The sequence below is a fragment of the Thunnus maccoyii genome, chromosome 17 (assembly GCF_910596095.1).
Source record: "Thunnus maccoyii chromosome 17, fThuMac1.1, whole genome shotgun sequence".
Taxonomy (NCBI): domain Eukaryota; kingdom Metazoa; phylum Chordata; class Actinopteri; order Scombriformes; family Scombridae; genus Thunnus; species Thunnus maccoyii.
Window position 1 is genome coordinate 21,372,651 of NC_056549.1, and position 25,994 is coordinate 21,398,644.

The 25,994-nt window shown below is 40.1% G+C and overlaps 2 protein-coding genes across 12 annotated transcripts in view; one reads left to right on the forward strand and one right to left on the reverse strand.

Moving 5' to 3' along the window:
- extl3 (exostosin-like glycosyltransferase 3) overlaps positions 1-5,621 on the forward strand; it is a 30,133-nt gene extending 24,512 nt beyond the window's left edge. For both annotated transcript variants that reach the window (XM_042390478.1, XM_042390477.1), the window contains 4 exons: positions 343-470; positions 1,741-1,885; positions 2,001-2,129; positions 2,842-5,621. In XM_042390478.1, the coding sequence (XP_042246412.1) occupies positions 343-470; positions 1,741-1,885; positions 2,001-2,129; positions 2,842-3,051 (612 nt within the window). In that variant the 3' untranslated portion in view covers positions 3,052-5,621. The remainder of the gene's footprint in view (positions 1-342; positions 471-1,740; positions 1,886-2,000; positions 2,130-2,841) is intronic.
- On the reverse strand, positions 4,697-23,795 carry syt14b (synaptotagmin XIVb). Of its 10 annotated transcripts, none has more exons than XM_042390480.1 (11): positions 20,171-20,213; positions 19,339-19,386; positions 15,137-15,204; positions 12,696-13,703; positions 12,313-12,450; positions 11,082-11,344; positions 9,769-10,206; positions 8,777-8,957; positions 8,344-8,400; positions 7,390-7,673; positions 4,697-7,239 (listed from the first exon to the last, which is right to left on the reverse strand). In XM_042390480.1, the coding sequence occupies exons 4-11, from the start codon at positions 13,645-13,647 to the stop codon at positions 7,144-7,146; spliced, it is 2,409 nt and encodes an 802-aa protein (XP_042246414.1). In that variant the 5' UTR covers positions 13,648-13,703; positions 15,137-15,204; positions 19,339-19,386; positions 20,171-20,213; the 3' UTR covers positions 4,697-7,143. The 10 variants fall into 10 exon arrangements, with proteins under 10 accessions (XP_042246414.1, XP_042246416.1, XP_042246420.1 ...); XM_042390482.1 differs by lacking the exon at positions 20,171-20,213 and adding an exon at positions 19,987-20,017 and having other exon boundaries at positions 11,082-11,341; XM_042390486.1 differs by lacking the exon at positions 20,171-20,213 and adding an exon at positions 19,987-20,017 and having other exon boundaries at positions 4,697-6,431.
- Between the last annotated feature and the right edge of the window lie 2,199 nt (positions 23,796-25,994).

Consider the following 25,994-nt stretch of genomic DNA (forward strand, 5'->3'; position numbering starts at 1 on the left):
GTGAGAAGAACTGAAGAAATGGACTCTGTGTTTTTGTCATTGCTAGCTGAGTCATAGGTGTTATTAGATTGTAGGAGTTTGTATGTATGCCACTTTGGTAATGTATAACAATTAAACATACAGTATATGAAGTACAGTCATACAGTTTCAGGAGTAGCGATGGTTCCAAAATTCGTGAAGTAGAATTGCTGAGATCAAAGCATCACTCTAAATCACTCTAAAAATATAGTATTACAACCAGAATTGCCTTTACTAATTATACGCCTCTTCAAAAGTACTTCTATTCCCAAAATGCCAGTCAGAATTGCTGTTGCTAAGCAAAGTCTAATCTCATCCCTGCAGGTGGTCCGCACAGAGAAGAACAGCCTCAACAACCGCTTCCTCCCCTGGGATGCAGTTGAAACCGAGGCCATACTTTCGATCGATGATGACGCCCATCTCCGCCACGACGAGATCATGTTTGGGTTCAGGTCAGTAGCAGTGACAGGATGCATGAGGCTCAGGGGATTCATATTTACCAGAGAAACAAACTGTTAAATATAGTTGCAATTGTTTGTGTTCAGATGTTGTTTGATAGGAAATGCTTGTACCTACCTTGGAGGGTTTTATTGTCTTACAACATTAAATCAAAGTGGATTTAATGTGGCTTTTTTCACTGATCAACAGACAAAGACTAAATATTGTATCGTACTGGCTAGGCAATTTAATCATTAATTGAAAAGAATGCATAGATCATTGATAATGAAGATAAGTTGCAACCTATAATTGTTTTTTTCTCAGAAGAGCTGTGAAGAAAGTGAAGCTGAACACAAAAATGCAGGAAATTAAAGGAAAGCCTCGTCTCCCATGAGACATGAAATTGTCCCAAAAAAATGCAGAAGCATCACATTCCTGAAATCAGACAGAGAAACTGAACCAACCACCACATACTGATCTAGAGGAAATAAAAGGCAAACATGTGGTCAACATCCTGTATTTATGATTAATTTGCTCACACTATACTTAAATAAGTTCAAATTGAAGACCATGTTTAAACCAATTAAATGATAAGTGTTAAATTATTATTGTACACCCCCACCCCTTTTTTCCCCAGACACGTCTACAACCCAGTGCTGTAGCAGCTTGTCCAGACAGGCAAAAAATTGGCAGTGAGAGTGTGTGTACGGGGCAATTTGTCATGAATTATTTCAAACCCCCAGCCCCCCCCCCCCCCCCCCCCCCCCCGAATTACCTGGGAATGTTTCCTCACCTCCACTCTCGCCTAAGAGGGAAATTATGTAGCATCTGACTGTGAAGTGGTCTCGTCACATGTGCTCATTTGAGGCGGTTAGATTACTGGTTGAGATTTCTTGGCTCCTCTGTTTCTGTGGTAAGAATTCCAGGTATCTCACACCTTTTTTTTTTATTCCCCCCTCCAAGATGTTCTTGCAGTGCCAAGACAACTGTATGTGTAAATATCAGTATCCACCCTTCGCCTAATATCAGATTTTGTTTTTTAAATGTCTAAAAAAACAGTTAAGTATGACAGAATACTTGCCTAATTAGTCCCAAGAGAAAATTGGTCAGTGGATTGGACACAAATTGGTTGCGTGTGCACAGACAGACACTTGGAATCAAAACTAATTACCATAAAAAGTAACAAATAACCACAATTTTAAAAAAGCAATCTATAATCCACTTTTCAATTTGGTTTAGTCAGTCTGAATTAATTGACTTTCTCTGTTCGGTGTCATCTCACAGAGTGTGGCGGGAGGCCAGAGATCGCATCGTGGGTTTCCCTGGGAGGTATCATGCGTGGGACGTCAACCATCAGTCCTGGCTTTACAACTCCAACTACTCCTGTGAGCTCTCCATGGTCCTGACAGGAGCTGCTTTCTTCCACAAGGTCGGACCCTGAAATCCTCTTAGAAAAAAAAAAAAAAAAGAAAAAAACAACCACAACCAGCCATATGCATCTTTTTGCTGCCTCATTCTCACGCTCCCCTTGTGTGTTCTTGTAGTACTACGCCTACTTGTACTCCTACGTGATGCCCCAGGCCATCAGGGACATGGTGGACGAGTATATAAACTGCGAGGACATCGCCATGAACTTCCTGGTCTCTCACATCACCCGCAAACCACCCATCAAGGTCAGTGAGGGGAGCGCACAGTCCGGCTGTGCTCAGCATCAGTGAGCTTCGTATCTCCCACAGGCCCTGTGTATTTATATTTCTGCCCACTTAGCCCTGCCATTACTCAAAGTGACATATCCAATATTCCACACAAATGATAAATCAAAACACAAGATCGAATTGGTGCGTTATGCCCGATTTTTCTCCTGGATTTTTATTGGAAGGACATTTATTACCGGAGCGCATATTTATGGCTAGACGAATAATTATAGCAATCAAGCCGGGGAAGCAGTTAGAACAGAAATGTCATTGCAGCTCGCAGTTTAAGTTCTTTTTGATTTAGTGGGGTGTTAATATTCAGGGGTGTTTCAGAGGGGAATTAAGGACGGCTTTGATGGAGTGTGTTGCATGACAGCAATTCGCTGCTAGGAATAAACCTTGTGAATAATGAATTTGGGCCAAGTTTTTAATGTGGAGTCCTAAATGATGAAAGACTATATTTTTCTTTTTGTCCAAATAAGACAAATAAAACGGAAAATAAATTGCATTGCTTCATGCTTCACTGACGCTGAATTGACAGCTTTCAAACTCGGTTTTAAAACTTCCGTAAGTTGAATTTCTTCATTCTTGAAACAAACTTTTGGAGCATTGTGCTATTTTTATTTCAAAGTATATATCAGACTCTCTATCTCTCTCTCTCTCTGTCTCTCTCTCTCTATCTCTACCTTAGGTAACATCTCGTTGGACTTTCCGCTGTCCCGGCTGCCCTCAGGCACTTTCACACGATGACTCGCATTTCCACGAGCGCCACAAGTGCATCAACTTCTTCGTCAAGGTGTATGGTTACATGCCACTGCTCTACACACAGTTCCGTGTGGACTCGGTGCTGTTTAAGACTCGTTTGCCCCACGATAAGACCAAGTGCTTCAAGTTCATCTAGCATCGGGCTGAGTGACCCAGCAAAGACCCAGAGCCAAAAGCAGAGTAGATTTGAAGGACCGGCTGTATTTAAAGAAAACACTGCGAGCAGTGATGAAGATGGGTGGATGGATGGATGGACTGCCAGATAAACGCACAGAAGAAAAGTTTGGGGGTTAGGATTTTGCCCAGAGGGGAAAGACAAGTTACCCTTAAAAGCTGTTTGTGGCTGGTGGTCTGATCCACAACTCTACTGGAAGTTTGAAGAGCTAAAAAGGGACCACTGCCAACAAAATAAGCCTTTTTGGTGGATGTCACTTCCCCCTTTTTTCATGTTCTCTAATCATGCGCCATCATCAACCACTACAGATGTTATTTGCACCTCTTTAACGGCCTCCTGAGGAAAGAGGGTGGTTGTACACAGTGTACAGAAACTCTCCCAGGATAAACTCTACCTGACAACGGAGCGATCAGTTACTGATTCACTGACAGACTGATGTCAAGCTGCGAGAGCAGAAGTGGCACATGGTTGCTACTGCGCTTTTTTCCCCCCGTTTTACAGTTACAAACTGTACTTCTTGTACATGTATGTGAGAGAAGCACTGATGGTCAGAAATATTTTATTGAACAAACTTTTTTTTTTTTTAATTATGTCGTTTAAATGTGTAAATCTATGTTGGATGAACATTTTTCAGAACCTCTGCCTGTGGGAGATCAGACACAGACTACTTAGTCGGAGAACAAGACAGAACCTCGACTGAAGAGTAAAACAGGTTGGCCCAATCATGTTTAGTTACGTGGTCAAGAAGGAATTCACTTCAACAGTCACCATAATGCCTCAAATTTGTCATGAAAACCAGCCACCATTGTGTCATTTTGTTATGCTTACAGGCGCAGCACTCTTGGAGTGTTTAAAAAGGCCTGTTTTTTATGCTATAGGGTGTTTACTAATGTTTGTAAAATTGGTCAGAAGTCGAAGTAGTCATGTTTAAGTGTAATAATATCTACCAATCAATGGTTACAATGTCCCTTACTGAAGTGCAACAAGCTGCCAAAAATGACAAAAATTGGGTTTCGATGTCTCATTGAGGTTGTAATCATGCAGAAAGTCTCCAGTAAAGTTGAGCATACTATTAGGACTCTGGTTAAAAATGTAGGTTTAATATATGGCCACTTCTGGCTTTGGAGCATAAGTATTAAATAATGTCCCGCTACGTTCATGTGACCCTTCTGTACAGAACTTTGCCACCTCAAACAGAAACGTCACTTTACAGTGTCGCCATATTGGTTTCACTTTGTTTTTTTTTTTGTTTTTTTTACCATTGCTTGATGAATGTTTGCCAAATAGGTACGATGTCTGCTGCTTTGCAGCATCATTTGCAGGGTGAACAATGCAAAGGCTTGTTAAAGAGATGCAGTCTGTTACATCCATTCTGCATGGTACTTTACCAGGAGTCAATCCATTGGAGCCCAACCCATCATGTATTATAATTCCAAAGTCCTGTATTTGACCTTGTTAAACTTAATTCCTGTAATCTGAACAAAAGATCCACCTAAGAAACAAAAAAAGTTCCCCTTAAAAAAGATAGTAGGATAATGCTAGGACGTTTTTCCCAAATGATGTTTAACTATGATGATGCTTTTATGAAACAAAAACTCTCATTAAGTCCATGGTTCCTGTATATTTATTGAATATATTATTAAAAAAAGATTTTTTAAACTGATGACACATGCAATAAAATGACAGGACATTGTAGTTTATTATCTCTGATTGCAAAGAGGTCCCAACCTGATGGAGCCGACAGCTTATTTCCATGAAAACTAGCTTGTGCCACTGAATGCTTGAAGGGGGATTTTACTGACCCGAGAGCAGCACTGAGGCAGACATATGTGTTTTTATAGCGACCAAGATGACCTAGTTATTAGAAAGGTCAACCTGTAACTAGAATGTCATAAGTTGAGCTTCTGTAACATTTACCCCAACCTGCTCCAGGTGGCTGCTGCTGCTGCTGCGTTCTCACCTCTCCAGTGAAGTATAGAAATGTTTAAATCGACATGTGCATTCAAGAGGGAGCCAGATTTCTAATTACACTGGTGTGAAATAGCAACATGGGTTTTAAAAAAATCCCACATTTATACTTGGTGTTTCTGCACCAGTCTGGCTCCTCAGCCCTCACTTACATCTCAACACTTTTATTGGAGCTCCAGGGGCCTCATAATTACCTGTCTGACTCTAAGCCTGTCCTCAGGGCACAGATTGGGTAAGCTGGTATTTTGGAAGTTAAAAACCTCCCGTTCCTCCAGTCCCTGATCACACCCCCATCCCCTTCCCCCACCCCACCCCCCTCTAGGATCTGTGGCACAGCTGGTTTTCCGTGGCTCAGAACAGGAACATTTTTGGAAGGCTGCAGTCTTTTCTGTGAGGTGAAAGGAGTTGTGAAAGTATGCGCTCCCGGGTCAGATCCTCAACTGTGGGCGAGGCTCCAGCCACCTGCAACGCTGCTTGCGCTGTACTTGACTGATGACAGCATCAGACAATACCATTGAAGGCCAGATGAATGGAAATAAAAACTCTCAACATTGTTAAAAACATTATCTGACTCATGTCTTCATTACCTTTTTAAGAGCATTGTTTCAAAACTTTCAAATTAACAATGAAACATAACTTTGACGTACAGGTTGCGATTCATAGCACCACATATATAAATGCTGGTTATAACAAAGAACATGCCAAACTTGTAATGAAAGCACTCCTAGTGGCTGTTACTCCCTTTTCTGCAATCAAAAGCAAATTGCTTATCTGGCAGGAACACTAGACATCTGGTTTTCATTACATCCTGTGAAATAATCATTTTAATGAATACGTTTCTGCTTTAAAAGAAATTGGTTCCCAGGATCACATGCAGGAGAACTGAAGCTAACCCAGATGAGAGATTCAGCTCTGACGTCACTGGGACGAGGAGAAATACAAAATGTGTCCCACACCCCTTGTTGTCTCTCTTCAGCCAGAAAGAGAGAGGGGAGAGAGTTTCTTTCTGTTTACTGAAACATGGGTGTGGCTGTGAAGTCTTCAGTATTCATCGGGGATTTTTCTTGACTCTTAGATTTTCTGATTGGGGTTTAAAAATTGGCTTTGTTCCAGATGAAGACAGCGCAGGTGTAATCAGTTTTCTCAGAGGATGTCTTTTATTTATTTTAGTCTTTAATAATACACTTTCCATTCACTTGTAATGAGAAAATATGATTTGACCTTTATTTCCTGCAATTTCATTTCGCCACTCCAACTCCCCTCACAGCAAACGCAGCCGAGGCTGGCGTCGGCACTGCCTCAGAGAAACAGCCGGGGTTTATTGGACTGCGCAGGCTTTTGCATATTCCTCCTCAGCGGGAAGCACCGTGTTTCTACATGAATGAACATGGCTGAGTTGTCAGAAGGCTGAATGGTGAAACAGGCTCAGTCTGTATTACACAGGAAAGGAAGCTGCTCTTTGATACCAGTGGCATGCAGAGAGCGGTGTCCAATTCTGTAAGAGCACAAAACAGTTTCATTCCTCTCGTTTAAAGTGGCGTCAGATGCATAGTGTACTGAGTTATGTAACACCACAATAAAAAAAAAAAAAAAGATTCTCTTTGTGTAACAGAGACACCCAAAAAACTGGTAAACCATTTGACTGATAATCAAAAAAAAACAAACATTAAAGGGGGCACCGATGAATGGAACTTGCATAATGTTATGTGCATGTAAACAAACTGTACAAAGCATAGCTCGTAAGCATAGTTGCAGCATGTTGTAGGCCCTTTTTTTAACAGTCTTTTTCGTTGCATTCTCTTTTGTCAATGGCTATGACGCATAGAGAAATGTCTGGTATGCTGGTGGCAGCTGAAATCCAGGGAAGCCCAGAAGAAACAAGGAGGAGTCTGCTAGTCCTGGACCGAGCTCTTTGGTCCAAGATTCAGAGACAGAAAATCTTTCATAATATGCAACATGGAAGTCTCTTCACATTGTAAACAGTTACTGTACATGCATGTGTTGCTGTAGGCGTAATCACTGGAAAACAAATCTAACTGTTTCCTTCTGTTCTCGGTTGCTTCAGTTGTTGTAATTTCATTATTTTCAGCCTGCCGTTGCCTTTTTCTCTGTCAGTGACGGAGCTTTAGCACCTCCACCAAGTAAAGGGTATTCATGCAGTCTATGGCAGTGAACCCACACCTGCATCCAACACACACACACACACATCATCTCACAAGGGGGCCCTCCTGCTCCCTTAAAACTCTGAATGTCCGGGGAATGTAACTGTAGGTAGCTGAGTCTTTCTAAATCTTCCTCCTATGTGTCGGTGAGTGTGTGCCAGTGGCAGACCTGCTGTCCCTCCGCCTCTTTCATCTCCGTCCAGTGGGCCTGCTGCTCTTCGCTGGTGCTGTTGAGGCCCAGGGAGACCCAGCCCAGCTTCTCCCTGGGCCTCATGCTGCTCCGGCGGCAGAACACCGACACCACCAGTGACACCTCGGACAGCTGGAATAGCGCCACCTGGAACACGAAGGTCTCCTTGTAGGTGGGGTTGGGCTGGCCGCGGCACACGGCTGTCTTACACTTGGACATCTCCTTCCCCTTGGAGTCCAGCATGGTCAGCTTCACGTAGGTATCTGGAGGAGGGATGGGAGAGCGGTGAGAGAGTGCCATCAAGTGGAGGGATATGAGTATTGCGACCAATGTTACATACGGTGCATTAGAGGTTTTTAATAGGTGTACTCAAGGCCCATCACCTCAGACATTTTCATTTTTGTGCACTAATCAAAGAATAATTTAAACCGAGGAAGCCAAATCAAAGTATGAAGAAACTCTATCTCTCTATCTAACCATGACGTTTTTGTTTTATTTGCCCATGTTTTAAGATATCGGTCTCTCTGCATTCCCTGATTCATTTGTGATGCTTACAACATGAAAAATGACATTCAACAGAAATAGATCTTTCCAGAATTAGTGTCCTCGTTACTCAGGATAATGCAAAGCCCTCACTGTTTTCATTGGAAATACTTTCTACTGAAGATTTTACACTTTGATTTGTACAGATTAAATAACCAGATATTGCACTTTAACTAGAGGCACTGATTTTTTTTCTTACTTGAACAGGGCCAGGCTAGCTGTTTCCCTCTGTTTCCAGTCTTTATGTTAAGCTAAGCTAGCGTCTCCAATTATCAATATATGAGGTATTTTGGACTAAGACTTTCAAAAGTAGCACAAAACACATAATTCAAATATTTCTAACACAATTATACAAATAAAAACATTACAAGTAATATGCTGCTGTCTTACCTCTCATGATATAAAGCTGTCCCCCTACAAAGTGTTTTATACAACAAAACAGACCATCTGTGACACACACACACACCCCACAGCACACAAGGTTGGAAAGAAGAAAGAGAGGTAGCAGTCAGAAAATATTGAGAGACTGTGATACATACCAGGTCAGCTTTCATGGGAAACCTAACAAACAGCATTATACCTTTCATCACATCAGTGATTAAAAAGTTGGTCCTGTTGCCAGGAAACGTTTAAATGTAATGATGCACAATTTGTTTTTGTTACATGCCACTGGGAGTGTTGCCCATCTGCTTTGCCAAAACAAATTTTTGGTCTACCAGCACCTTTTTTTCACTGAACAGATAATTTATAGCGTCACTCAGCACCTCACCTCTGGCATGAAACCTCAAGAATGAAACATAACATGCCAGCTTTTTATACTTACTGACGGGTTTATCAGATGCTGTGGTTTTGAAGTGGCTTCCCTGGATAACCTCAGCAGATAATCGTCCCGTGGCAGAGTTGTATATGAGACCCAGGAGGATCTCTGGCGTTGACGAGTCTTCGGTAGACCGATAGGAGACAGCTCCTGCACTGCGAGACACACTTACCAGAGAGCCGCAACCCTGGAAAGATGAAACACACAAGGGGAAGTTACTCAAATGAGAGAGAATAAAGAAGCAACAGAAGGATTTTTACAGCATGTATGAAAATGTTGGATGAAAATCTTCTTTGGTTTAGAGTCATAACCTAAAAAGAAGGTGTTCCAAGGCATTTTTTGGCCACCAAATGACATAAAAATGTTTTTTGTTGGTCGATCCAGCACTTTGATCCAAACTGAGATATCTCAACAACTATTGAACAGATTGCCATGAAATTTTTGACAGACATTCATGGTCCTCAGAGGATCAATCCTAATGACTTTTGTGATCCCCTGACTTTCACTCTAGTGCTACCATGAGATTGGTATTTTTGTTTTTTAGTAAATATATCTACAACTATTGGATGAATTGTTATGAAATTGGGTTCAGATGTTCCTGTTCCCCACAGGAAAAAATGAAATAACTTAATCAGCAACAATTTTAATAATTTATTGATTGTTAACCTATTTCTCAAGTAAAAATGACAAATATTTGTTGGCTCCAGCTTCTCCAATATGAGAATTTGCTGCATTTTCTTGTCTTACATGATAGTAAATTGAATATTGTTGGGCTTTGGACTGTTGGTTGGACATCACTTTGGACTCTAGGACTCTTTCTCTGTTTTCTGATGTTTTATAGACCAACAATCAATCTATAGATCAACAAAATAATTAGTTAGTTACAACCCTTATTAATTTGCAATTCTACAGATGATATGTTCATTGCAATTCGACATCCCATTGCTTCAGACAAAATAGTGCACAGTGTGAGATAAAAATTCACAAAGTGTTCTCACTGTAAGTTCAGAGCCAGGCTCCAGGGTGACAGGTAGAGCGATCTTGCCCTGCAGGTTGAGCTTAGTCAGGTAGAACACCTTCTCTCCCAGGACCTTCTCTTTTTTCATCCGCCTGATGCTGTACAGGCGGAAACGAACAGCGTAGTCTCCAAGGGCGTCCTGTTCCACCCTGGAAAACTTGAATGTTTCCGTGAAGACAGGACATGGACCCCTCTGGACGCCGGTCTTGGCCCGTTGCTTCTTTGTGGGCAGCAGGACCAGGTGGACCTGCCACGAGATGTTCCCTGTCTGTTTGAGAGCGGGGATGTCTGTTGCCGCAGTGACCGTGACGGCCAACCACTGCTCACCGGAGTCGTACTCGAAGGCGACGTCCAACGTGCCGTATTTGGCAAGTGGCTCTGGCTCGTAGGCTGTGGGGAGGTGAGGACCAGAACCATCCTGAGTGAAAAAACAAGAAAATATCAAGATAATAATTCACATAATATCAGATAAGTATACAGTAAATAATGATGCTATCAGCCTTTGTATTAAGTTAAACTACACCACTTACTTTACTTACTTTCTAACACTTAACTGTCTTAGCTTGTCTTTTTTTTAATATTATTTAATATCCCAATGCATCCAAATGATCTTGTATTTCTGTAGGCTGTTCACTACAGTTTACAATAAAGAATGTCCTCAAGTGACACAGTCAGTCCAGAAAATGCTTGTGGTGGTAGAAAACAAAAAAAAACTGGGAAGAATCTAACTAAGTGGCTAAATATCCCTCAAATTAATTGTTTAAATAATAAATCATTAAGCTACAGAGCATCATACTGCAAATAGTATTTATACATGTTTTTTCCATCAGATTTTCTTCAGTTTTCTAATATTTCAAATAGTCACAAGTAAATTCTGAGGTTTGTTATTGAAAAATAAACACTATAATTTTATGTACTATATTTCTGGGAGCTGAGTCAGCCTAAGTATTAAGAAAATCTGCAGGACCAGTGGAAGATTTGTTTTCCTCTTAAATAAATTACAACCACCAGGTCACCCTGTCCTGTCTCCTTAAGGTGAGGTGACTGTAACTGACACTGTAACTGAAGTAACATTTTTACAGTTAACTAATTACAGTAGTGATCTCATATGAATGTCTGATTAAAAACACTGTAATATTAATACAAAGTTTGTGTTGTCATAATTATCCTGTCAAGAGTTTGACTTTTTTTATTATGTACAATGTGAACTAAAAAGTATAAAAATATTCTGCTGACTCTGTTATATACTGCTTGAAGACACAAAAGGGGAACATACAGTAACTTTCCTCTCACCTCTGGTCCCAGCACCGCAGTGCTATCACTGGGTATGTCCTCCTCACAGCCCTTGTTGAGGTAGCTCTCAGTGTCTTGGTCCACACTGGGCTCACTGGAGCAGTGGGGGCTGTCGCAGCGCTGTGGGGACGACCCCCTCCTAACCCCACGCTCCGAACGAGAGCGAGAGGATGCGCATGCAGCTGAGCCCTCGTCCTGGTACGGAGGAGGCTGGAGCTCATTGAGGGAAGACTCCTTCTTTATCCTCTGGATGCTGTTGGCTGCTTTCACGACAGGGACAGAGACAGATAAAGAACCAGTAATGTGATATGGAGGGAGTGTTAGTGGAGACATACTGTGCTTTGCAGAGATACTCATTTGGTATGCAACATACAGTCTACCATGGGGTCAAGCTGTCCTCAAACTGTGAAGGACCCACAAATCTCTCTAGTCCATCTTTTCACACCAATGTTTTTTTTAGCTTATCTTTTTTTTTTTTTTACTGTATTTCACGATAAAATATGTAGATTTTTCAAAGAAGTAAATTTTCACCCATATTTTTCATGCCAATACATCCAAATGATTGATTTTTCCAAGCAGATACTGTTCATTTCAGTTTACAGTAAACAAGGTTACTTGTACCAAGGTAACCCACTGTAAAACTACAATTAGTCATTCTTACAATTTGGTTTTTATACAAATTAAACAAACAAGATATAATTTGTTAATAAATGAGTTTTAGAGGTACTGGTGGATGAATGTTGTTACTTTTGGCCAGAGCCAAAGCTAACTGTTTTCCCTTGTTTCCAGTCTTAGTGCTAAGCTAAGCTAACCAGCTGCTGGTTGTAGCTTCATATTTAATTCATCTTAATATGTATTTTCAAAGAGGAGAAAGGTATGAATCTACTCATGTAACTATCGCCAAGAAATTGAATCATATTTCCCCAAACGTCAAACTATTACTTTAAAGGGAAATTTAGGGGGGGAATCAAGTGTTTTAGAGGTTGAAATAAAAGCAAACATACTAGAAACTCCCCACAGGAGACAAAATGACTATAAAGTGATATGAGGGCTCAATTGAGACAGTTAAAGGACCAGTGTGTAAGATTTAGTGACATCAAATTTTGTATGCAGAGCTTTTAGATATAACTAAGTATTATTACAGTTTGGTATTTCTACTTTTACTGAAGTAAATGATGTGAATACATGACTGAAAGCCAAACATGAGTACAGTATGCGTGGACACACTCACCCCGTTCACTGGAGGCCTCACTGCTGTATCCTCCCTGCTCCGTGGACTGTTTGCGTTTGCTGCTCCACGCTGAGGTTGTGTTCTGCTGTGCCGCTGCCTCGGGGCCTCTGTCCTCCTCGCTGTCTGATAAAACTCCCTCTGGACAGAACACATGAACACTCTAGTTCACACATTTATCTCATTAAACCATAATATGTGAAGTGTTTAAAAGAAAAGCGAGGATCCCAAGAGTCAAGAAGCAACTGAAACCCGCACACAACACTCCAGCAAGGTGAATTTAAGGGTAAGAATGTAAAGTTTCTGAGAAGCGAAGAGTTTGAAAACGAGACAAGCAGAAGAAATCTAAAGAGTTGTGGTGAAAAGGAAGCAGCACATCCTCTAACCTTGGTTGCCTTTCTTTTTCTTCTTGCTCTTCTTGCCTTTATCCTTCTTTTTCTCCCCATCCGAGGCTTTTTCGGATTTCTTTGAGCCTTCCTTTGCACCTTTCTCCTTCTTCTTGTCTGACTTTTTCTTTTTTCTTTTTGAGGTAGATCTAGAAAGCTCAATCTCTTCCTCATCATCTCCGTCTCTCTCGAGGCTGTTCTTCCTCTCTTCCTCTTCTCCTTCCTCATCCTTTTGCTTTTTCTGTTTTGATAATAATTCAGTTTCAGTACCAGGTGACTGAGGAGATTCGTCGCATTCGTTACTTTTCTGCTGACCAGTGGATGGGTCTCCACTGTCATTTACTTTTCTGTCTTTTGAGCTTGTGTCGTCAGTTTTCTCTAAAATATCAGCTTCTTCTTCTTTGGTCTCTTCTTTTCCCTCTTGGTGTTCCTCTTTGTTTTTCTTGGCTTCTTTCTCCAGCTGCTTCTCCCTCTTTTCTTTTCTCCTCAGCTCTCTCTTCTCCTGCATCTCTTTTTCCTCTTTCTTCCTCTTTTCTTCCTCTGCTATCTCAGCCTCTGTCTTTTTAACTCGCCAGCATCCGTCCCTCCACTCCCACTCCAGCTGACTTTGACTGTACTCTGCCTCTGTTGTATCACTGGTTTGGTTGTTTTTGGAGCCTGTATTGCCTGTTTCTGAGTCTCTAGTCATTTGCCACATGCTTTTATTGCTGGCCTTCCCTTCTTGCGCTGTGGCAGTCTGACCGGACTCCTGGCCGCTGGCGTTCTCCCCATCTTCCTCCTCTTGAACCTTATGGATGATAGTGGTGACCCCCTCAGTCAGCTGGTCACTGACAGCATAAGTGACATCACTGACAGCATTGGCCAGGTCATCCACGCGGCTGCTGACCGTGTCCAAGAGGGAGGAAATGTTGACAGATGGTAGGTTCTGCTGGAAGCTTTTGAAGAAGGCCATCTCTCAGCCGGGGATCCCGTTACCACGCCGACCACTAGATTAGCTCATCAGAGGCACTGTCACGGACATGTGGTTGTTAGTAGGGTGTGGTGCCAGCGTCACAGTGTGTGCTGAGACCAAAATTTACATACACACAAATATGGGTATGATAAGGATTATAATACACATCTTGTAACAAGGTTCCCCCCTCACGGGTTTAAATACAGGTTTAAAAAGTGACCACGATTATATGCATAATATTAATTTTATATAGCTTTAAAGGTGTTACATGGATCATATAAGTCTGATGATATTCTATATTTTCATGCTCAACTAATCCCAGAAGTTGAATTGACCCTATTAACAAGTATTGTCTGTGTAGCCAAAGCCTGACACAGTTTATTCCTTCTCTTCCTCTGTCAAAAACACATCAGTGAACCACGCTGTTGCACTGGGTGACATGTTCCTTCATTACTGTGAACATGGGCACTGAAGTCTATTTTGAGTGAAACCCATATACACAGTCCTGCTGCTGTAAATACTCACTAGAGCACCAAATGTGTATTAATTCACCAAATAACTATTTACTCCTGTTTATATAACATTCCCTAAGGACTACAGTGCTCAGATGTTTTAGGCAATGACTGAACCTTTTTTAAAGATTGTGACCCCTTTATAAAGATTTATGTCTTCAGTAGGAACAAATGAGCTCGAGTTGAGTGGCACAGACAGGCTGGGGAAGTCAGAGAGTCTGCTGGTTTTTTTTAAGTGATATTGACATTGAGAAAAAATGGAAGATAATGCCAGCCGTATCATTTAAAGCCTCAGTATGGTTCAAAGAAAGTGCTTCACAGTTTTACTGTTGTACAAAACAATCTTATAACCCCACTCACTTACCAGGTGTGCAGAGGTGTGAAAGTAGTCAGTGTTTGAACCTCTCTTTAAAATTCTCTTTATATATTCTTCATACAACTACTTATATTACTTTTTGTACATATAACTAATTGTGATTCACCAATTCATCCATTAACAGTTTTTGAGGGAGCAGTGGGGCACTAAACCGACAGACTTCTTTGAGTGCGGCCAATCAGAAAAGGTATAAACACATTTGCAATTAGACCTTCTGTTACTGGACCACATGTTGTTCGACCTAGTTTGTCAGAAGCATACTTATGCCTTTAGTCTTATGTCATTTTATGCTTATAAGATTTGGAATCTTGATACTGAAGTGGTATTATCAAATTTGTTAGTATGTCTCCAATAATCTGCTAATCTGTTTAAGTCTACAAGACCAGCATGTTTACAGAAGGTGCAACTGTAAGATGAGTTTTGTTTTGTTTTGTTTTTGTTTTTTTCTTTTTAGGATGGTTTCAATCAAGGCAGATGTCTGACCTTTTTATAGTTTCAGGGTGTTATTGTAAAACCACAACAGATCCAATGATCCAAATGTCTGTACTGTATGTAAATGCAGCTGCTGTGATAAAACTGTGAGTGTGTTGTTTTTTTTTACCTGGCTGGCTGTTCTTATAGCCACTGAGATGTGACAGATCGTCAGGACTCTCCACTGACAGTTTGTTGCTGAGGTAAAGAAAAAACAGAGCCATCAACGCCATGAAGGCTGCAATGGAAGACAGGACACCCAGAAGCTCAGGAGAGACTGGGGAGAAAAACAGAAATAAAGGAGGGAAAAGGGGATATGGGGAAGGAAAAGGAAAGAAAGACAACAGAGAAAGAGAAAACCAAAATTAAAACATAGAAGAACATGAGTAATACTCATAATGATGGTATGTAACAGCTTCATTTCAAAACCAAATTGCTTAATATTTGACAAAATGTCTGTCAGGCTATGAATATGAAACCCAGATGTGTCCACACTATTTTCAACTGAATGATTTTGAGTCTGTAAACAACCCTACTTTGATACCACAAATAATTTCATTTGATGATAGGCTTCTTATTTTGGGAATGAAACTCTTCAAATGTTGCTTTGTCAGTGGAGCATTAGCTATTGTACTTAAAAACAGTCAGTGGTTTTTCCACTTCAAAGGCACAACAGATACAATCTACAGCACTGTATGTAGGCCAACCGTACTGCATGTAACCATGCAGCCCAGTGCTGCAGATGTGCTATTTTTATGAGAGCCTCAAAGGGACTGTATCTAACTGAACGAAGACTCAGTAAACTCAGCAAAACCACACTGAGTCTGCACTTAATAGGTTATAACACACACACCACAATAACTGAAGAAAAGGGGAAGTCTGTGGACAACGAAGCATTAACTGTATTTTGCCCTGAGGCCTTTGCTTCAATGGAAAGGGCAGCTTGTAAAATGAAGCATACTGTAAGTGAGGTTTGGTGATATGACTGCATTTTCAGTTCAAGTACTCGAAGCACATAATGCACCCATAAAAGTTTTTGATCCCAGAACTGTGTGTGCGTTCAAAAATTAATCCCTTAGTATTTTTATGAGTGACACCAGTCTTATAGGCTTTTGTTGCGTTCACATCATATGGGATGGATGGGAAAGATTCCCATGTTTACAACTTGCGAGTGTTCACGCCATGTCAGCAGAATGGGAAGAATGAGAGTTGTTCCCATAGTAACTAGTCAGGACTGTTACATACACTCAACACACAATCAGTGTGTAAATTGTGTGGTTACAGATTTGTTTACGTTGCCCACACTGTGAGGTGTCATACCCAATAATCTTAAGTTATTAAATGACAAAGTAGCCTTATTTAGCCATTTTTCTGGCTGTGTTGAACTAAAAAAGCAGGTGTGAACACTGTCTAAACCATTTCAGTCTATTTTCAATTCTGTTTGTGTACTTGTGTATATATCAGGATTAATGAACTTGAACTGTTGATAATGGTCCTTTTGGAGACATTTTCCAAGTCAGAATTATAGGTCGGAGGTTGACGTGAACAGCTTTTCCCACTCGGCTGCTCGTAATTACGGTTTGGACGACATGACGTGAACACACCCTTAAGCGCACCACTCAGATGTTTTCACATACTCTTACTAATTAGACCTCTGCTCAGGTTGAAGCTGTGTGGAGCTATGATAGTAATTATGTGACGTCAGGAATGTCTGGGAGATACTGTACACGTCCACACAGTCTGGTGAGGAAGTTTAATAAGCCAAAATAATTAAAATCACCTCTGTGAATTTACCATGAGTGTGCACATTAGTGAGTGCTTCACTGATTTAGCATTGCACTCCTATAACACTGTCAGACTCACGATGGACAGAAATATCATCTTTTTATGACATAATAAAATTCTGGTGCTTATATTACCCACAATGCAACTCAACCACCAACAGTTCAGTCAGAGATTTGGGCGTGTTATGCTAATGTAACGGCTAACGTAGCCTCGAGTCGCTTGCCTTAAGCAGATATGAGGAGCAAGCTAAATAAGTCTGGTAACCTCACTTCATTCTAACTCCACAAACTAACTTTTTTCACTTTCAAACTTTTAGTCTTTAGCCCTGACCGACGCTCACTGAAGACCTTAAGTTGAAATTACATGCCGTAAAATCAAGACAATGAGCTGAAAGATGCTAAAATGCTCTGTAGAGCTGAAGGGAACACAGAGTCATTTGATAATTCTCTGACTATGTGTGACCCTCTCACTATACACATATTCATTTGATCCATTGTTAATATAAAAATATTGATTAGTGCAGCTTTAAAGTGCCACATTAGGCCCTTTTTAATGATGTGATATTTTATGATATAACCATGGCAATTACCATGGCAATTTATTCATGAATTTATAATTGCACTTTTGTCTAATTCTGTTGTTTTAGCTTTTGATCTTGACCAAAACAGTCTGGAAAAATATTTTTTAATCTCAGTGTAGCTTTTCCGGTTACATAAATGAAATAAATAAATTACATGGTGGTGCAGTACAGGCAAATGTGTCTGATGAAGCAGACACAGCCCAAATGTAGTAGCATGTGGTTTGTAGCAGGTGCTCATTTCAACCATCAGCAGCCGCTACTTAACAATGTGATATCTCCCTGAGAATATAAATGAGATAAGGAAGAGAGAAAGATGGATGCATACTTTCCCTAACCTCCTGACTACAGACTGAACTTTCTATAGACAGACTTGTTTCACCATAGCAACAGGCAGAGACCACTGCAGCTGACAACTAGTGCTGCTGCCTGCTGCAGACTGCCAAAATGATGAATGCTAAATTCCCAAGAATAGCAAGAGAAGCAGGAGAGAGATATGTAGCGGCAGAGGCTTACCTTCTCTACATAAATATCCTCTTTAAAGCCAGCTGTTCCCAAAAAGCACTAACAGTACTTCTGCTGCTATAGATAGTTAATGATCTAAGAAGAGGAAAAAACAAAGTTGTCCTGCTCTGAAGTAATCCGACATGTAATAAATCCTTTACTCTTAGTCCAGTCCAGCACCAGCCAGGGTTACGCATCAACTCCAACTGCTGACAGTTCTGTTTATTGAGCCAGAACGACCTCTGCAGCCACAGGCACATCAGCCGTCTGTCGAAATGAACAGCTTATGGCCCTGTGCCCCGGCCTGTGATGACACTTCATACATGGCCCTGCTCTGTAAATGTCAACAACAGCTGAATAATTTAGACACCTGAGGTAACCTGATCCCTCCGTCAATGTACACTGGAAAGTGGAGCGGTGGCAAGCCAGCATTCGAAACAGCTCACCTGGCTATCAGTTATTTTTTATATAATACCCATCATTCACAGGAGAGTCTGATATTTCTATTAACAGTAGAGCAGATTAAAGTAGATTTTTTTCCTTCTCTGTCTCTTCCTTCTCTCTCTCTCTGCCTTAATAACTCCCCTCCTTTTTCACCCTATCCCACCCTCTCTGAGTGTGCATGTACAATTTGTGTGTCTGAACAGAATAAACAAGAAAAAATTTCTGATTAAATCTGTTTTTTACTGCATGTGACTTGAGGCTGAACTCGGGACTCTGAACTGAGCCTAAGGACTCAATCTGCTTTTTTTCCCCCTAAGGTAATGACTCCAAAAAACATGAAAAAGCTTTCAACCATTCAATGTGAAAACCACAAATGAATAATAGCCTCAGAGAAACATGTGCTAATTTCAACTAAATTTTTTTGTCAAATAAAAACAAGGGAAACAAATGATTCTGTCATGTTTCCAACTAAACGGGGACACAGATGGAGATTAACTTCCTCATTGAGAATTATCATCTTCATTCATTTATTCATGCGGTGACTTATCACATTTTTAGGTTTTTAGGCCAGTGCATACTTAACTCTGCTGTCGTTTATAGGGCACGCTTGTTTAAAAAGTAGGTGGGCAATCTGGAAATGTTGCTTACACATGGACCTCTGATACGAAACAAAACCTCCACGATGAATAAATCATGAACACACAGCTGCCTTCTTTTGCTGAAGTGAACTAAAACTTGATATGCCATGCATAATTTAAACACAGACACTATGTTTTCTGTAGTCTATATAGAGACACTCTCTATACACCAAACTTCAGCAGACATGTCATGGTAAAAATGCAGGTGGAGTGCTTCTGCTAAATATTTGGAGATAGTAATCCTTGTACTTTTAAAATGATGTGGTGGAGAAAGTAGACATGCAGCCAAACAAGCTGAAAACAAACAAACACACACTCAAAAATGCACTCTTATGCTTATGCAGACAAGTGAAGAGACATGCATGGTTGTTAACATGGCCTTACTTCTTCTGGCACAGATGAGCTCATGAACACCACAGTTCCTCCCCCCTCCTGGGAAAAGACAGAGAGATGAAAAGATGGGAGTCAAGGGGTTAAAATATGATTCCATGTGCTGTAGAAACATATGCTCAGGCTTCAGGTTTGCAGAGCTGGCAGATGTTCATGCCAGCATGCATGAAACTGATGAACTAGATCAAACAAAAGAAAAATCAAATGGTTAATACTAAAAAACTGACATTAGTGGACCAGAGTGTGTAGAATATCTGTGAATACAAGGTCAAGGAGACTGGCTTGAAGGAATACTTTGATATTTCGAGAAATATGCTTATTCACTTTGTTGCTGTGAGTTACTGCAGATGAGAAGGTTAAGTTAATATTCATGTCTATAAGGTAAATATAAAGCTGGAGCCAAGAGATGGTTAGCATAGCATAAAGACTGGAAACAGCTAGCATGGATCCGTCTAAAGGTAACAAAATCAAGCTACCAGCACCTGTAGAGCTCATTAATTAACACGTTATATCTCATTTGTTTAATATGTAGAAAAACAAAGCATAAAAATCACAAGTTGTGGTTTTATTGGGGGTTACAGGCCAAAATATTTGGATGTTTTAATTAATTAGCTTTATTGTTGGTGCTAGGCAGATATTTACCTTTGGACAGAGCCAGGCTAGCTGGTTCCCCGTTACCAGTCTTTAAGCTAAACTCAGCTAAGCTAATCAGCTGCTGGCTCCAGCTTTAACAGACAGGGGCACATTTCATAAAAGAGATTTACGAGCACTGTTTACACACAGGTTGCAAATGATGCCAGTGCCCTGTTTAACAAATGATTGTTACCTGAAAATTGCAGATACATTTGTGAGTCCTACAGTCTTCTTGCATTAGTTAAACATGTCAATAACTGGTAGAAATTATCTCATGTTGCAAGTTGCAGCTTGCATGTTGCAAATTTGGTGAAACTGGCCCCAGATATGAGAGTGATATCAGTCTTCACATCTAACTGTTGGCAAAAAAGTGGATAAGTGTATTTCCCAAAATGTCCAACTATTGCTTAAAAGTACTGTGCACATTCAGACATTTAAGTATCCTTAAATAAAGACAAACTTTACTGTGTAGATCATCTTTAACCATATCTATAGCAGCAGTAACTGTCATTACAATGAAACTTTTTAAAAAATGTAAACATCTTTCTTTATACAGGTCAAAATAGTACTAAAGTACATTACTATAATAAATTATACATATTAAATGCAGTGATTAGGGTTAGGGTTAGAGTTACTTCAGTGTTAGGGTTAGAGTTATGGTTAACCTTAACCCTATTACTTCAGTGCATCTTTTATAAGTTTTGAAATAAGAGCTAAATTTGTTACAGTCAGTATTTTTGAAACACTGAGGTGATACAAGCTGATGAGAAAATACTGAATCCTTTATCTACTTATTATTTATTGGCCTAATAGTAGTCAAATGTATTGTAAAGAGTCTGAAAATGGTGAAATCAAACTTTAGAAACGCCCACCATGGTTAAGTATTAAATATATAAGAATATGAATTCTGTCCATGTGGCTAAAACCACCAAATTCTGTGTCCTCATTCATAGTCACAGCCCTGGTTACAGGTGTCTTATTAGTATCTGCGGCAACCTTGTTGACATGATTGTATCATCAGTTAAAGGCACATGTCACCCAATTATCATCAATAATGTGATCTTTTGTTTAAGGTCTTACTCTTTCCATTCATTTACTGTGACATTTTATTATATGACATTACATTACCTGGTGGTTATTACCATCAGTTTCTATAATCCCTCTGAGGCTTAAGGTAATTAGGTATAATGACACTTGTATCACTCTCACACAGATTCACACACTCACAGGCTTACGCACTTACACATTATCTCTCTTGGCTCAACACTTCGGTATTAATAATTCAGGTGTCTCCAGTTGAGAGCATGACAGGAGCAGATCTTGGCTGTGTGCCAGTCTAAGTAGGAGAATTTGGGGGAAAGATGGTGGCAGAATCTTTTAAACCTGTACCACTTATCCTGAATATTTCACTCCTGCAGAACTTTCCTGGTAAAATATGAACAGATTCTATATGGACTAGTATCGTATCACTGCCCTCGCATCAAGGATTGGACGCTGGAAGTGGTCTGAGGCGATGACTCAAAGCCAGAACAAAGAGAAAACACTGAGGCTGACTTTTCTTCTGTCAGACAGGCAGACAGGCAGACAGACGCTCTCTGGACCAATTCACTTAATACGGAAACTCTCTTCTGGCCATTCACGCAGAGACAAAAAGCTTGCCAAAATGTAACAATCGGCAATACACTAAACACTCCTTTTCTTATAATTGCAGGTAACCTTGGACAGTAGTCAAGTCAATTTTATATAGATATTTTCATGCGATACAAAAAACATAGCTATGTTGTTGTTACGGCAGTGGATTTGATAAACTCCAAATGGAAAATGTCTAATGTTATAAATAAAAGGTAAAATGATAATGATCAGATATGAAAATACTTCCCTTTTTCCTGTATGTTTGTTTTTCTTAATGTTTTTTTCTGTTTTGTTTTACTTTTTCTGTTTTTATTTTATACGTAAAAATGTGATAAAACATCCCATGTTCACAGCTCGAGGAAAACTGCAGCAATTTTGGCATATTGCATTAGGAAAAGCACAGGTGTTAATAATAAAAAGAACGATGGCTGAATAAATTCCATTTAGCTGCTTGAGTTTCAGGGTCTCGGTGTTCTGTATGCTGGCTCACTGTAATGACTCACTGGGGCAGTTGAACAGAACGGAGGCATTGTTAATGTTTTAGTACAACCTGTGCGTTTCCTACTATGAGAAGTCAGAATGTCTGCTGTGAAAAAGGTCAGTTATAAGAAGAAGCCATATAACAAATTGGTTTAGAGGAAAATGTATTCTGACATGACCTGATGTGAATCTTGTCATTTACTTTCTACTTATTCAATGATAAAAAAACAACAAATTTGATTATGTTCCATTACAAAGTGCAACACCATTACAGTATGTTAAGCCCTTTTGACATTTAATAGGTCACCAGGAGTCACATCTATCCACAAAGCACTTAGAATTAGTTAAAACTTTCATTGAAAAATTCTCTCATTACATTTTGACTGGTCGAAATACAAATTTAAAGGTGTAATCCAGTAATTTAAATATAAATAGAGACATTAAAAGATGAAAACAGAGTCAAAATCGGAGCAGAAGAGGCTAACATATCCTGACTTTTGATCCCTGTAGTTTTGGTCAAGTTCCAAAAATGCTGGATCCTACAATCCCCATTGTACAACTTAGAATCACCCTTCAGATAGCTCCTCTGCCTGTTATTAAATCGAGTTTTGCTCTCAAATATTTGAAGTCTCCAGATAACCCTTATGACATTATCAGAGTTACTTTCTCAGACTTTAGAAAGCTGGCATTATATGTAAAAAAATGGTGGAGTGCCCCTTTAATGAAAGATAACAATAATATCATATTTAGTCCCTCTTTATGAAGTGCAACATTGCTGTGGCAAGCCAATAGGTCGACAGCGTTCACATTTAAGATAGATTGTATGGAGACAATTCAGTTTTACGAACATGATATTTCCATTTTCATCCTCTGTACCACCGGTGCCTATCGCGAGGCACCGCTGCTGCTATGTCTTTATGAAACCGTGCTTCCTCTCAAGTGTCACCGTGTATCAGCCGTATGCACGCATGGCTGCACGTGACACAGTAAGGATTCTTGTCCATTACGGGACAGGGTGGCAATGCACGCGCCGACTCTTGCCAGCATGCCTCTCGGTGATGTGTTCCGGTCACTTTCACTAAAACCTTAAAGAGACACTCCTCCATCGGCATGTAGGCTGTTATATTCCTTATACGCAGCCACGGAGTAAACAATTGAACAGTTGATTGATAATATGACACTATATTCATCCGCCAACTAATGTAGTTCTTTAACTGTCGCAAAACAAAGTGGTTGCCATGTGATACGCGAGTAGAAGCGCGTGATTTTCGGTTAAAGTGAAAAAATATCCATCGCTACGGTACATATGGTCACAGGTGTGTCTCAGACAGTTATTTTACTAATGTCTTCAAAAGTGACTCGGCCGATTAAAAGCACCGGGACTGTCCACGTCGCTGTCCACTTCAGCACCACTTCAGCACGCACGCATCCCATGAAGGGATCACAACATTCCCGCATCAGTGCGGCTGTCCGCGCTCCAGCATCAGCCCCGGAGCACTGCGGTACTCACGGTGTGGTTTAAAAAAAAACACTGGATAAAACGATAACATGCTCGTTGAATATATACATGTGACTTTTAAACGGCGTTTCTTATTCTGTCCCGGGCAAAGTTTCACACGAGTCACCGCAGGACACCTGAGAGCGAGTACTTACCGTCTATCGCCATGATGCTCCGTCCCGGACTCTACCAACTCTGGGGGGGTGTGATGGAGGAGGGAGGTCATTCATGTGCCGGTGGACGGTGTGTGTGTGTGTGTGTGTGTGTGTGTGTGTGTGTGTGTGTGTGTGTGTGTGTGTGTGTGTGTGTGTGTGTGAGAGAGAGAGAGAGAGAGAGAAAGAGAGAGAGAGACAGACAGAAAAAGTGATTGTGTAAGCATTTGTTATGTGTACACTATAGGCCTATTAGATACTGACGATATTTAAAATCATGAAAGTTAACATTTATATAAAAATGCACAAGTGTACAGTTCATTCCCACGTGGTAGTTGAGGCAACATAACAATAAAGACACGTCTTTTTTTATCATGTCATTCATCTGTGAATGTATTATGCAATATCTTATATATAAATTTTCAATAAGTTCTATGCGATATTCGTATGGATGAGAAAGAGATAAAGGCACACAAACACTGTGAAAGGACTGTGACAGATTTGTGGATACTTTATGCTTTACATAAATCTAGTGGGGTGCACAGGTCTGACGGTTTAATGCTTTTTTCCAAAGATGCATCAAATATGATAAATTCTGCCTTTCTGAACATTTGAAAAAGATGTGGTGGCAATTCTGTTTGTTCTACAGAATGACAGTTCATGTCTAAATCAATTTTTATTCCCACTTTTATTCCCAAGATTTACTTGAATGGGGTTTTATGTCTATATAATCTTAAATGTGACCTCTCTGATCCAAAACTGGATTTGCAGACAAGGGTACCAGACCGTTAGGGGTCTCAAAGGTCCCAAATTCACTGTGTAGCAAGTCTGTGGTAGCCTATCAAGTTTAATGCTAAATGTTTTTTTGAAAATATGCACTTCTAAAGCACATTTTACACTGATGAAGGCCTAAGGGTTACCCTTTCTTTTTACCTAATCTGGAGGGCCTGTCTTGAAGAAGGACTTGGAGTCAAAATCTAGTTTTAAATACATTTATTATTTCTGTAAGTATTATGTTTACAGGGTGCATATTCCTACTGTAAATGTGGGTTTAATCAACAAGCTGATAAACAGCAAACCTGGAGCAGGATTACAGAGAAAGAGTACAGATTAATTCAAGTTCAAGCTTATTTAATTGTCATTCCAACCACATATATATAAATTTACTCAAAGGGCAGAATGAGATGTCGCTCCTCACAGGACCAGGTCACAAAAATAAATAAATAAATGAATAAAACATAGGACACAAAACATAAAACATCTAAAGTGTGTAGTATAAGTGCAGTAAAAGAGACTTGATCATAACAGAGTTGTGTTCACTACAAACATTGTTTTCTTGTGATCAGAAAACAGTTATCATTAAGTCTGGACATGAGACAAAATATTTTTGCATGATGTGAGATTCTGATACAGTAATCATCCTTAATCACCAGACTTGTGAAGGTAAAGCTATGCAATTTGTGTCACTGTCATTATAACATAGTTTCTGTATCTTTCAGCAGTTGCAGTTGAAAGTCCCTGTGTTGTATACCCAATGACAGTGTGTCTGTGGTTATCAACAGTCAGTCTACAATATTATGGCATAAATTCGATAAAAGCTGTTTCAAGCAGAAACTGCCTCATGTCAAATCCTCGATGGCCTTCCATATTTATCTGAAAAGTTGTTATACTACATTTTCCCAGCAGGTGTAATAAATAATGCTTTTCTGAAAACTGAACTCACCTTTCTATTGGATTGTTGGCAGTTTACACCAGTATGGTGACCGACTGGAGGTCATAGTGTTATTGAGCTGTACATCAGCGATTCAAAGCTCTTATAAACTACATAGCCGAAAGTATGTGGACACCTGAACAACTAGAAAAAAGTATGTGGATACCAGAATATGAAACCTTGCACAAAGTGACTGTTGATGAATATGTACTCTACTGTGAAGGCTTTTCATGAGATTTAGGAACCTCCCTGCTCCCTCTATTTGCTCCCATTCAACCACAAGATCAAGATTGACCACAGATGTTGGGCAATAAGACCTGGTTAGCTGTCGCCATTCCTGTTCATCCCAAAGGTGCTCTGTGCAGGCCAGTCAAGATCTTCCAAACCAAACTCAGAAACATTTTTTTTACCTGCCTGGCTTTGTGCATGGGGAGATGATCATATTACCAAAATGTTGCCACAAAGTTACAAACAAACAAACAAACAAACAAAAAAATACAAAAGTATGTAAACATGGGTGTCCAAATACTTCTGGTAACATGCT